The 13794-nt window shown below is 33.4% G+C and overlaps 2 protein-coding genes across 2 annotated transcripts; both read left to right on the top strand.

The window, feature by feature from the left end:
* Positions 1-516: 516 nt before the first annotated feature.
* Positions 517-9367, top strand: LOC143636180 (anaphase-promoting complex subunit 5-like). The gene is made up of 20 exons (XM_077103837.1): positions 517-901; positions 1993-2152; positions 2823-2944; positions 3034-3274; positions 3353-3506; positions 3580-3658; positions 3730-3815; positions 4655-4781; positions 4892-4924; positions 5041-5280; positions 6034-6111; positions 6196-6458; positions 7163-7222; positions 7331-7398; positions 7490-7595; positions 7682-7823; positions 7898-7996; positions 8372-8636; positions 8849-8916; positions 9053-9367. Exons 1-20 carry the CDS (start codon positions 731-733, stop codon positions 9212-9214), a joined length of 2724 nt encoding a protein of 907 aa, XP_076959952.1. The 5' UTR covers positions 517-730; the 3' UTR covers positions 9215-9367.
* A 1908-nt stretch (positions 9368-11275) lies between these two features.
* Positions 11276-13621, top strand: LOC143636145 (uncharacterized). The gene is made up of 3 exons (XM_077103812.1): positions 11276-11516; positions 12864-13128; positions 13208-13621. Exons 1-3 carry the CDS (start codon positions 11291-11293, stop codon positions 13440-13442), a joined length of 726 nt encoding a protein of 241 aa, XP_076959927.1. The 5' UTR covers positions 11276-11290; the 3' UTR covers positions 13443-13621.
* The last annotated feature ends 173 nt before the right edge of the window (positions 13622-13794 follow it).

The following is a 13794-nucleotide window of genomic DNA, read 5'->3' on the forward strand; positions in this document are numbered from 1 at the left end:
TATACAAATAAAAATATATACATTAACATTATATTGTTATCTTCGAATTCTAAAACAACAATTTCAAAAAGCATATTGTAAAAAATTCTCTATGCAAGTGTCCCGTGATTTGCCTACCGATCAATGAGGTTGAAAAGAAGATGATCCTTATGCTTGTTAATTACTCGTAACATTGTTGAACACAACTCGATGACTCGTATACATAACTAAATGTAGAGGTGCATAAAATACCCCGTTCCGGACCCGAACCGGTGTACCTGATCCGAAATCGAAAATACTCGCTCAAAACCCGCCCCGACATGAAACGCGAAAAAAACCGGAAAACCCGGTCAAATACCCGACTATATCTGGAACTGGTTCTTACCCGATTCGGTTTTGACTTTTATCGACCATACCCGATTTTGAATAAAAAAAAAACGATTTATACACCTCTAACAAGACGACTGTGAATGAGGTCGTGAGTTCCGGTCTTCCAGACAGGTGTATCCCAGTTTTAAAATTTTGAACTTGGGCAAATTAAGCCATCATTCACCAAAACCAAAACGACATCGTTTGCCCCCAAATCCAGGTTTTCCCTCGCACATCTTAGCTAGCTGACTCCCATATCTTTCTAGGGTTTATCTACTTCATAATACTCAAATCTTGATTTCACAATTTTATCTCAATCAACCCAGTTTTCCAATCAATTCTTGTAAATTGGGTTAAAGGGTTTTGTTAATTGCAGCAAATAATGGCAGGAATGGTGAAGGCCCAAAGTGGGTTTGTAATCACACCACATAAAGTATCAATCTGCATTCTTCTTCAGGTTTATGCTCCGTCTGGTCAACTGTCCGTACCATTCCCATTTGACTCCATTTCTCAGCATAATCGTCTTGGGCTGTTCTTGATCGCACTTACTAAGGTAAACCCTTTATTAATTTTGCCTAATTTTAAAATATTTTCGGTGTTTAAATTGATGGGTTTTTTGGTTTTTGGAGTAAAACCCTTTATTTATGTTGGTCAAGTTATAATCTTTTTGGTGTATAAGTTGATGTGTTTTATTAGTTTTGATATTGGAGTAATACTTATTGTTCTGATTTCATGGTTATGTTGGGTTGGGCTGGGTTGGAATGATTGGTTTTTAAGAACCGTGTAGAAAAATGCCATAAGTTAATTAATTATAGATGTATAGCTATAAATTGCAACCATTATTTTCAAGATGATGGCAAAAGTGATGTAGATGTTGTGTTAAACAAGCAAACGTACCGGTAAATTCCGGTCATAGTAAGAGACCGATAGGGTTTTGGGAGGGTAGGATGTGGAAAACCTTACTTGTATCGTGGAAGATAGAGAGGCTGCTTTTGCTGAGACCTCGTCTCCCCCCCACCCCCACCCCACCCCCACCCAAAAAAAAAAATAACCTTTTTTTATATGTGAAGTATAGTATCTATATAATATAAGTTATGAATATGAATCAAAACGAAAACAAAACAAAATGTAATAAAAATAATGAGCAAACTATTGATGATGCAAGACGGTGAGAAAACTACATTAGCTATATATAAAAGGGCAATACATGACTACGGTTGATCTCGTGCTAACAAGTACAGCATGTCAAAAATGACTTATTGAATATTGGAAAAAATACTTCTCTATTTGGTAACATGAATTTTCATATATTTCTTTCGGCTTTGATTTCTAAATATTGGAGTTATTTCCCATTGCCTAATCAGTAATAACTAATAATAGATCTTTTCAATTACACCATGTTAGATTCACATAAGAAAGTTCATGGTAGATCGTAGAGAAATTCATTTGGAGACCTTTGTTCATACCTCAGTGTGCTTCTAATATTTGTGGCACGTAAATTGAATAATCAATCTATCAGCTTTATGATTAAGTTCATCGACGACACGTCATTGTTATTCTTTACTTTTCTTCATGTTTTACTTATAACGTCCTTTGATAAACTGGTTTTTCTCAATATTTGAACTTTCTCTGTTTATCTTGAAGTCGTGTGATGATATTTTGGAGCCGACATTGGATGATTTCTTGAAGCTATTAAAGGAATTTGGTGGATTATTATATAACTGGTTGACTGATCATGTAACCGGTAGATTATCTTCAATATCATCGCCAGATGACCTCTTTTCTCTTTTCACTGAGTTACGAGGTGAGAAACTCTTTTATCTATAAATTTAATCTTACTATTTCTTTTATCTTTATATTTTTTCTTTTCTCACTTCATACACGTGGGCCTGTAAACAAACTGAATGTTCAGCAAAAAGTTCATGCATCGTTTTGCGGGAAATTTAATAAACAGACAACATAGACAAAACCTTTTTGTTTATTTAGTTAAATAAACGCGCATGAACACATGTTCAATCAGATTGATATTCAAATTTACTTACAATTGGTGTTTGCTCAATTATGTTCGTTGATAATCGATCATCTATGCTAAGTTATACTTGTTCGTTCATTTTTTGTTTACGTTCGTGAATCATTTATTTATACTATTAACGAACGGGCATAAATGGACATGAAAGTACTCATTTTTCTTAACGAACAAACGCAAACAAGAAAATCATGTTCGTTTAATTGTCTGTCTGCGATCGTTTGTTTGGTTAAAGCTAAACGAATGAACTCGAACATGTTCTGTTCGGTTCATCTACAGGCCCACATACATGCACTATTTTTATCTAGTACATAGTTTATATTTTACATTTTGTAGTCAGTTTGACTCTTTTATTTAACTTTTCCACTCTTCGTTTTTTAGTTTTATGCATTTGTATTTTATTCATTAAATTTTTTTTTTGCAATGCCGAATTGTGCATGTATTATAGGCATTCTTGCGGGCCTAGAAACAAGCATTATTGATGACGATCAAATAAATCTGGATCCAAATAGTAATCTTGGATTGTATCTTCGTCGTTGCTTGCTCTCCTTCAATCATTTGCCATTTGAGGTATCTGTTTTCTTTCAACCTATTGTAAAGTTAATATAAGAAACCTTTTATAGTTCTTACGTATGTTTATAATGGTTCTTTACATATAGGGCATGTGCCATCTTTTAACAAATATAAAAACATATTGTAAAGAAGCATTTTCTTCATACGGAATGTCACATTTGGATGATGCTAGTAATGATCCAGAGGCACCATTAGAATATGAAAACATGGATTTGGAGAATATTGTGCTTCAGAATTTTACAGAAGAACTCGAGTCAAGAAAAAAGTCAACCGAACGGGTTCCTTTTCATAATCATTCATCAAAAGCACTTCTTAGTTTAGTTGAAGGTAAGATTGTTTTTTTATATAATTTTATGAAAATGGACTAATGACCTTAACCTAGTAAGAAATGTTATGTAAATGCAGATATCACTGTTTCTCCTGGTCAAAAAGTCAAAAAGAGTCTTAGAAGGGAAATGCAAACGCAGTCAACAAGTGTTGAATCGTCTGAAGTGACCCTTCAACGCACAAACTGGCAGATACAAGGATTCTTGTCAGAGAAAGCAGAAATGATTGAAAAGCAAGTTTTTTCATATATTTTACTGATATTTAATTACATATAATATATAATCTATTAATAATTGTTTTTATAGGCTTGGAAGCTCTTTTCCTATGAGTGCATTTGAATCTGTTTTAAAGCTTCTTCAGAAACTGGCCCCCGAGTTGCATCGTGTATGTTACTTTGTAATCTGTATTATTCCTGTATGACAATTTTAATTACTAAATTATTTTAACGTTTACAGGTTCACTTTTTACGTTATTTGAATAGTCTTTATCACAATGATTATCCAGCTGCTTTGGAGAATCTTAACCGTTATTTTGATTATAGGTATTATTTCTCATCTTTTACTTCATTTATGCTTGTTTTTATAATAATATGATACCTTCAACTGAAGGTGGCAAATGGGCTGGCTCGGGTTGACCTTAAAACATTTTGTTGTCTATTTTGTATTAATAGTTAATGTTATTGCTGTAAACATTAAATATCACCTTGGGTAACTTTCAATAAGGGTGTGCATTGGTTGGTTTTGGGCTCAAATTGAACCAAAAATCAAATGTTCGATTTTTGGGTTTATTAGAAAATCATTAATTTCGGCTTTTTCAGATTTTGTGTTTCACAATGGGTTCGGTTTTACCATTGAAGCTTGAAAGTTTTGGGCTGAAAAAATGTTCCAAAGTGATGAATCTGTGCTTGACTTTGGGCCTAAGTATTTTTTTGTTAATTTATGATTATTAATATTTCGAACTAAAGTATATGCGCTACACTGTATATTAATTTTTTAGATATTACTTTAAATCGGTCTTTTTTTTGGGGCTCAGTTTGGTTCCAATTGGTTTGGTATGGTTTTTTGGTTTATAGCAACATTGGACAGACAAATCATTTTTTTTTTGAAAAACACAAGCCAAATTGTCGCTTTTTTGTTGCGTTCGGTTACATTGGTTTCATGCACATTCTTAAATTCGTTCAGTTTGGCCCATTTGTGTTTTAGCTAATTTTTGGATTTGACCTGATAAGGATAGGGCCATAATCTAAAGGCAGGCACCACTTTCACCTTTTAACATTTTATGATAACAAATAGAAAATAAGCTTTATTAAGAATCTTTTTAGTTCTCGGTTTTTTTTGGGGGTTATTTTAATTAATTAATACATGGCTATTAATATTGCAGTGCAGGTATGGAGGGATCTGATTTTGTCCCCCCAATAAACTACATGAACAATGGAAGATATGAAATTGCTTTATTATCTCTGGGAATGACACATTTCTATTTTGGTCACCCCAAACTAACTCTAAACGTATGTAATTCAAGGACTTGTATGTTCAGTATTATTAACAGTATCATGCCGGTAAAAAGGCATAGAAATAGTAATCTTTATATTTCTTAATAAGTTTCTTTTTGTTTCAGGTTTTGACTGAAGCAGTCCGTGTCTGTCAGCTGGTATACTTATTATGCTCAATATATTTTATTTAGTAACTAGATGTTTCTCTGATGTTATTTTATATTCGGTTTCATATATATAATTTATTTATATTTTGTTTGTTTACAATTTGTAGCACAGTGATGATACGTGTCTTGCCTACACATTAACCGCCATTTGTAACCTGCTATCTGAAGTTGGCATCTCAAACATAACTGGAATTATGGGAGCATCAGATTCACATGTTTCCACATCATTATCTGTTCAACAACAGTTATTTGTGCTTCTTAGAAGATCTTTAAAACGAGCAGATTCTTTAAAATTAAAGCGCCTTGTGGCTTCCAATCAACTGGCACTAGCTAAATTTGATTTAAAGGTAGTTATTGATAATAGTAACGGTTGCAAAGATGGCTCGCTTAGGTAACAGGTTATACGGCTAGAAGTCAAAATGGTAGTCTTTTGTTCAATAAATTCTATTTTCTTATTAGCATGAGAGTGGCAATTTTTGTCACAACAAAAAAAATATTGAGGTTTTGGGTTGGAATAACTAACCCGTTTAAGAAACACGTCGTGTTTGAGTTGACCTGTTTAATTAAACGAGTCGTGTTCTGGTTGACCTTCTTAACCTTGTTAAGTTAGACAGGTTGACCCAATAACCTGTTTAGCTAAGTAGGTCGCCACCAACCCGTTTGTGACCCGTTTAACCCATTTTTTACAACCCACCAACCTGATGAATACGCTTACAACTTGATTGTTTCCTTCCAGCCCGCCAACCTGTTTGACACGTTTAGATAAATGGGTTAAACGGCCGTGTTTAGGTTACACGGTTTTAAGTGTGTAAGGTTTATGGTTGATTGTTTTTGACACAAATAAAAATATGGGTTGTGTTCTGGTTGAACCCTTCAATCTGCCAACCCAACACGATTGACACCGTCTGCTTTAAACATATAGAGTATCATTTGACTAATTTTTAAATAAGCTACCTATAAAAAAGTTAACATTTTGACCCATTCTGAGATGAAGCATAACCTGATTCAACCTGTACTTTGAATAAAAGTGTCAACATTTTCACCTATACTTTGATTTTAACTATTTAGCATGTTAATGATTATGTTTATTGCTAATGCAGCATGTTCAAAGACCATTAGTATCTTTTGGTCCCAAAGCTTCAATTCAACTTAGAACTAATCCAACTAACGTTTGCAAGGTACTTTGATCTTACATTATTAAACTTACCTTTTACATTATTCTGAATTAAACTATCGATGATACTTTGTTTTTGTTGTTTTAGAAACTTAGATTAAGTTCTCAGTTGTTACACCAATTTGATATTGAAAGCTCAATAGTGACAATTGATGGTGCTTTGAGTACTTCATGGCTTAAGAATCAAAGAGAACCAACAACCACATTGGTTTTTCCTGAAGAAAGTGAGCTCCAGAGCAACCGTGACACGTTTTATTCATGGTTACAATCAAGTTCTGTTCCCGGTTCCGTGTTGCAGCTTGTGGGTTCGTCTTTTTTAGTTAGGTCAACATCTTGGGAGCTATATGGAAGGTACTCTTACATCTTCTAATAGTTTTGACACGTTTGTTTGTTAACGGGTCAAATCGGGTATGTTTTATCCACGCCTGTAAACGAACCGAACAAACATGAACGGAGCATGTTTATGCTCGTTTGTTTAACTTTAACCAGACAAACGCTCGAATACAAACGAATAAATGTTATTGGAACATCAATTTAGAAGAGATGATGGAAGCATGCGTTGTTAAGAATATAAACGAATGGTTCGTGAACGTAAACAAACTGACAAAACTGAGCTAAAACCAATTGAAAATAATGTGATCAATAATGTGTTGGGCCTAGAAAGTTATTAAAACTATACTGAATTGTAATGAGCCTAACAATTTTAAATGAACGTATTAGCAAATAAACTTAAACAAACGTAAACTAACTAACATGAATGAACGTGAACAAACGAATGCAAACGGATTTAAATAAATAAATTTTATTAACATAAATGAACGAATGAGACACGTGTTCATGTTCGTTTGTTTAACTAAATGAACAATTTTTTTTTTCATGTTTGTTTGTTTATTAAAGAAGCAAACTTCCCACCGAACGGTTCACAAACAATTCACTGAACGTGCGGTTCGTTTACAAGCGTAGTATTATCTCTAGTGGGTCGTATGCATAAAATAAAATAAAAAGATTAGCTTGGAAGGAAATGGGTCGTTGAAGTTTTTATTTTTTTCATTTAGTGCTTCTCTTGCTCGGTCAAATGCTCTGGTTTTTGCTACCTGTTTTGCTGACTCTGCAAGGTAATAGCACGTCATTGTAACTGATGTTCTTTTCAATTATGTTTCGTTGCTATTGTGCCCTTGTATTTGATTTTATTCTAAAGCTGTGTTCTTTAATGATTGGTACAGTTCAGCTGATCTTGCATTAGCTTATGGGAAACTCATCCAACATTTAGCTGTGTATAAAGGGTACAAAGGTCAGACTGAATTCTAACATATTTTACTTAATTTAATACTTTGATCAAATCTGCAAGAGCGATACTTTGATGTATTATATTCTATCAACAGAAGCCTTTGCAGCACTTAAGATAGCCGAAGCAAAGTTTTTGTCGGTTTCAAAATCTGGAATCTTGCCAGTTAAGCTGCAGCTACTTCATGAGCGGGCTTTACACAGGTATTGTTGTTATTAATATTATTATTATTTATCAATCTTTGTTATTTCTCATTTTATTGTATATTTATATTCTAATGATTTTGTAGGGGCCATTTGAAACTAGCTCAACAAATATGTGATGAACTTGGAGTTTTGGCTTCTTCTGTAACCGGTGTTGACATGGAGATCAAGACTGAAGCTAGTCTTCGCCGGGCCCGCACATTGCTTGCTGCTAACGAGTTTAACGAGGTCGTTAAATTTTTGCGTTTTTTATATATATAATTATATTAAGAGAATGCTGATGTGGCTGATGATGTGTGCAGGCAGCTTCGGTTGCACATTCTTTATTCTGCGAGTGTTATAAGTTCAATATGCATGTGGAGAATGCAAGTGTTCTTCTTCTCCTTGCTGAAATCCACAAGGTACCAACTACCAACCATGAAGTATAACTGTTTTTTGTTAAATTTAGGCTAAATTAAGGGTTTTTGTTATATATTTATGGGGGTAACTCGCAGATTGTATTATTAACTTCAATAAGTAAAAAAACATCCTTGAGTCCAGTAACTGGGGTTAATCTTTTCTGTTAGTTTTTTTTTATTTCAAAAATGACCATTTTGCCCGTTAACACCAGTTAGTGGAAATGACAAATGTGTCACAACATATGATGTTTTTTGTACTTACTATAGTTAAAGGACACAGTTTGCATGTTACCCCGTACATAAAGGACGCAAACTGTAATTTACCTTTAAATTTTTGTGAAGTTTATATTATCTCTCTCTTTAAATTTGGTATTGCAGAGATCTGGAAATGGTGTTTTGGGAATTCCATATGCTTTAGCGAGCATATCGTTATGTGAATCATTTAATTTGGATCTTTTAAGAGGTGCAGCCACTCTAACACTAGCTGAGCTGTGGTTGTTGCTTGGACCGAGGCATGCTAAACGAGCTTTAAACCTTATTCATAGTGCTTTTCCTATAATACTTGGCCAAGGCGGTCTTGAGCTTCAGTCTAGGGCCCACATTGCCGAAGCTAAATGTTACTTATCCGACTCCAGCATTTCAGGTAGTCCAATCTAATAACCATCTTTTTTATATAATACACATAGTACATACGTGGAGCTCTTAGCTTCAGGACCTAAACGTCTTGGAGCGGGTCATGCATTTTAAAACCAAGAATCTTATTAAATTTTAACATTTTTTGACATTGCTTCGAAATTTAAATTTGTTAAGGTGTTTGGATGCTAATTCTTTTTTCATAAATATTTGTCTTTTCAGTCTCTGAAGATCCGGATATCGTTCTTGATTCGCTAAGGCAAGCTTGCGAAGGACTTGAAGCTTTGGAGGTTAGTTGGTTGATTTCTGTTATAGCAAGATTTGACTAATGACAAAATGTCCAAAATGCCCTCAAATTTTAAGTTACAAGTTTGAAGCAATGAATCGAATATTTCTGATTCAATGTTTTGTTTTGAATGAATTCAGTATCACGAGATGGCAGCAGAAGCGTATTACTTGACGGCTATTGTGCTTGATAAGTCTGGGCAGATGGAAGAGAGAGAAGAAGCCGCTGCTCGGTTTAAGCAACATATTACCGCACTTGAAAATCCCATAAAGCCAGAAGACCCACTTGTCAATCTGTTGTAATCAAACGTATAATAAAATTTTGATCTGATAGTACCTTAACATTAAAGGCAGGCTGAAAAAAATATATGTATTTAAGCATTTTGAATATTGTATTTAAAGAATTAGAGATGGCTGCAGTTGTAACTTTGATATGTTGTATTAGAAGTTAGAACAACTTTAGATATCAGATATTTTGAAGGTATTATGATTCTCATGTGCAAAACATGTTATCTCATTAAAGAAACGTTACGCGTTGTGTTTGTAGACCTAGATTGAATATGTGGATCGATTTGTTGGGATAACTGATTTGTGTTGTACATAGTGTCTCAATATGGGATGTTGAGCTTAAAAGGCTCAACATTAGGCTTTTATTAAAAGAGAATCCTGTTGAGCTTAAAAAGCTTTTTGAAATATATTACTAAGCAAAATATAAATCCTTTTCCATGGCTCATAAATGAGTGTTTGTAAATAGAAGTATAGAACAGTAACAAAGTTTTAGAAGTGTTTTAATCAAGTTATTCAAGTTTAAAAAGTGTTTCAAATAAATCATTCAACTTTGATATTTTTTTAAATTAAAGATTTTAACTTGTTTTTTTTTAGCATTTTTCATATTTATTTCACATAGTAAATCTTTTTATAATTTTTTTTATGTTGACGTTAAGTGGTGATATGGATTTTATTTTTTTATTTTTAAATTTAATATAATTAACTTTTTTATTTTATTTTTTAGATTAACTAAATATATTGCAAATTCCGACCCCACATATTATCCTCCATTTCTTTCTTGATGCCCAAAAAAATCGGTAAGACTTGATTTGAAAATTTAGTAACCCGATTTGGGAAAAATTTGCATAAGTGACCTAATCGAAACACTTTTGAAACTTGGTTAATATTCTATGATATTTTCCTTTAAAAACGCTATATAATTTTGTTTCCATATATATATATATATATTATTGAGTGATTATAATATATAGAATCAAATAGAGCATCAACAATAAGCCGTCTTTGATGATGTGAAGAAGATAGAGATGATAAAAGTTTTGTGTAAGAATGTCTTAAAAAACTATGCAAGGCTAACTCACTCCATTTGTCCATCAACTTATAAATTCACTTGACCTCAATTCAACACAAATTCAGAATCCAATTCTAGCATAAAATCATACTGAAATTTGGGTTTTCAGTTCACACTGTTTGGTAGCCTCTTAGACATTCTTACACAAAATGCTCTTCATCCCTCTCCTTCATGCCATCAAAGATGGCTTATTGTTGCTGCTCTATTCAATTCTACACATTACAATCACTCGATAAAATATATAAATGGAAACAAAACTATAGTATATTTAATGAATAAGTTACAACTATCAAAACCTCATTCACGAGCTAATAAAAGGTTTCTGTTTTGCTTAGTAGTACGTTTTCAAGAAGCCTTTTAAGCTCAACATGTTTCTGTTTTAATTTATAAAAAAGCCAAATGCTCTTTAAATAAGTTAACCTAGACATCCCGTATTGAGAAACTATGCACAACACAAACCAGTTATCCCAACAAATCGATCCACATATTCAATCTAGGTCTACAAACATAACGAAAACGTAATGGGTTTCTTTAATGAGGTTACATGTTTTGCACATGACAATCATAATCTGTCTTGTTTCAACTCCATCGACTTATAAACTTATGTAACCTCACGTCAACCCAATTCTAAAGAAAAAAAAATCAAATTGAAATTCGGGTTCTCGGTTTCACAGTTTTAGTTTTAAATCAAAATGAGATTAGTATAAAATATAATTCCGGTCTCTCAACTTAAACACAATTCAGTTATTTAAAACTAATTCAAAACTAAACAAAATCAAATACTTAACTTTCCAATATGCTTAGGTGATAAACTGCTTATCGAGTCATGCACGATTCGATTTGGTTATTAGCCTCAACCAAATAAACCAACAGACTCGGTTTCGTGATTAGTTATCGCTCCCCATCCAGTGACCCTACCGACCCACATAATTTGACTAACGACGTATCCAATTTGTTTAACGCTTATCCAACCTCACCAGTAGTATTATAGTATACAACCACCACTGAATTAATATCGAAACATGGAAGAAGATTTCAATGTGGTGGTGGTACCGTCGGATCGTTACGGTGTGGATCCACAGCCACTGACAACAACCACCGAAGACACCTGGCACGACTGCCCATCTGATCCTGCATATAACGATGAAGAGTTTCCAGCTCTTGACGCCTTGCAATTCTTCCGTATCGAACCCGCGTCTGATAACTCCGGCAACCGCATAATTCGAGTTATCGGCAGATACTTCCCAGGTATTATTATTATTATTATTATTTTTATTATTATTATTTAGTTTTGTGTTAATTGTAAGGGTTGTATGATTGACTTGGAATTTGGGGGCTATTTATTATACCAATAGTTATAAACCTTAATTGTTTCAATTGAAAGTAGTGTTTACATCGATACAGAAAGTCGTTTAAAAATAATATTCATAATACATTTACATGTTGGACATGACTAAGTAGCTCTGCAGACGTAGGCAGCCGCCAGGGTAAGAAAAAGTGGTTTATAGGTTTTGAAGAAAGCAACTTGATCAAATTACAGTACACAATACCTCATTTTAGATGTTGGTGTTGAGTTTGAGAGTTTCTTAATGAAATTTTACATGAAGAGGTTTACAGGGTTTGATCGATCAATTTACCGTGAAGTGAAGAGTACTTCATTTTAAGATGAAAGGATTGTGGAAACTCTCACATCTCGTCTTGACTGTTGGACATTTCTTTTTTTGAAGGAAATACCATTACTCCGAATCTACTTGAATTAATAAAATTATGGAATTTTTATAAATCTGTGATGAACTTGGTTATCAATCTTGAGAAACCACTTTATCAATTGCTTTTCCCATACCAAAAAAATAACTTAAAAATGATAAAATGTTTTAATAATAATGAGAAATTGTTCAAATTTGACCCTCATTATTCTCAACCTAATCCCTAAAAATATGTGAGAGAAATTTGTAAATTATATGATATGGTTATAAGTGGTTGTGAGTAGAGGAGAGCGAAAATGTTATACGGGAAAGCTAAATTTGGGGTTTCATGGTTCACACCGTATAATATTTTATAATTTTTATAAAGTGGTTGTGAGTGAAGGAGAAAGAAATGATAATGACAATTATTTAATTAAAAAGGAGAGACACTGTAGTGATTTTTAGTGTAATTATATGATATATATGGATATATGGTAGGGAACTGAATGTGAATGCTCTTAAACTAGTTATGTATTTAACTGGTAATTAGATAATCTGCAATGTATCTATGTGTAATATAAACTTATATAGAGAGACCTGATCATATTATATATACAGTCAATATACAATCACTGGTTTATCTTCGTATGAGAGTTAAGTTACTCCTAAACCCTTGCAGAAACATATTCTTCTAACATATAATCAATAACGTCTAGTTCCACTAAAAATTTGATTTATCTTTAGTCGATTGGTCTACTTGGAAATTGTATGAATGCATCTAGGAGAAACAGTCTTTTCTTAGTTTTACTAATCTTTATTCAATGCTAATCAAATGTTGATATATCTTTGTTTAACTGTATTGCATTTATTAATCAATGTTGTAACTAACAAACGAATGGCTGTGTTGCAGCCCCTGTAATTGGGGGAGAATGGCTGAAGAAATACATAGTATACAAAATATCAACCAAGTTGCCAGAAGGCCCGTTTTGCATCGTCTACATGCACTCAACCGTGCAGACAGAATATAACAACCCGGGAATCACCATTCTGAGGTGGATTTATGAACAACTTCCATCAGATTTTAAAGACAGGCTTCAAGTTGTTTATTTTATTCATCCTGGTCTTCGTTCCCGGCTCCTTATTGCTACCCTTGGCCGTTTCTTATTAAGTGGCGGGTAAGTTTCATATTATACAATGTTTTATAATTAAAATCAGATAATTAGTTGTAATATTTCAAGTTGTTTTTTTTGACAGGTTATATTGGAAGGTGAAGTATGTAAGTAGGCTGCAATATCTATGGGAAGATATGAAGAAAGGGTCGGTTGAGATTCCTGATTTTGTAGTTGAACATGATGATGTTCTTGAAAAGAGGCCGCTTACTGACTATGGGATTGAACCTGACTCGCTTCAGTTAACTGGACTCGCTTCTTCAAATTTCGCGTATGGAAGGTATGAAGATAGGTGGGCTAATGGCGAGTTTATGTCATAAATCACGTGTAGAAGTTTGTGACTACGTGTGATGGTTGTTAAGCGTTGTGTAATAGTAAGTTATCGAGTATCCAAGTATGGATGAACTCATGTTTGATATTTCATTATTTATGCTATGTTAGCAGTACTATTTATAATTAGTATGCTAAATACGATTGTATAGATAACATTTACAGTTTTCTGAATTGAGCGCCTTTTTTTGGTAAAAAGGGCTTTGCCTGGTAACGAGAAAAAATGGTACACCAGAGGGCATATCCTAAAAACATCGATTAAGTTCCATTATCATCAATTTGGGGTGTTCATTGGTAACCACTACATATCAAGCGAGTCCCACACAATCGCTGCACAAGCAA

This window comes from Bidens hawaiensis, unplaced genomic scaffold, assembly GCF_021521415.1.
Source record: "Bidens hawaiensis isolate Kalapana, Puna unplaced genomic scaffold, B.hawaiensis_p1.1 tig00007801_1, whole genome shotgun sequence".
NCBI lineage: Eukaryota > Viridiplantae > Streptophyta > Magnoliopsida > Asterales > Asteraceae > Bidens > Bidens hawaiensis.

Bases quoted from the DNA above. Each gene is read 5' to 3' on its own strand.
- LOC143636180 (XM_077103837.1), top strand. From the start codon at position 731: ATGGCAGGAATGGTGAAGGCCCAAAGTGGGTTTGTAATCACACCACAT. The intron at 3,275-3,352 runs GTAAGATTGTTT...ATGTAAATGCAG, and splicing joins ACTTCTTAGTTTAGTTGAAG to ATATCACTGTTTCTCCTGGT. The intron at 4,925-5,040 runs GTATACTTATTA...TACAATTTGTAG, and splicing joins CAGTCCGTGTCTGTCAGCTG to CACAGTGATGATACGTGTCT.
- LOC143636145 (XM_077103812.1), top strand. From the start codon at position 11,291: ATGGAAGAAGATTTCAATGTGGTGGTGGTACCGTCGGATCGTTACGGT. The intron at 11,517-12,863 runs GTATTATTATTA...GCTGTGTTGCAG, and splicing joins TATCGGCAGATACTTCCCAG to CCCCTGTAATTGGGGGAGAA. The intron at 13,129-13,207 runs GTAAGTTTCATA...TTTTTTTGACAG, and splicing joins CGTTTCTTATTAAGTGGCGG to GTTATATTGGAAGGTGAAGT.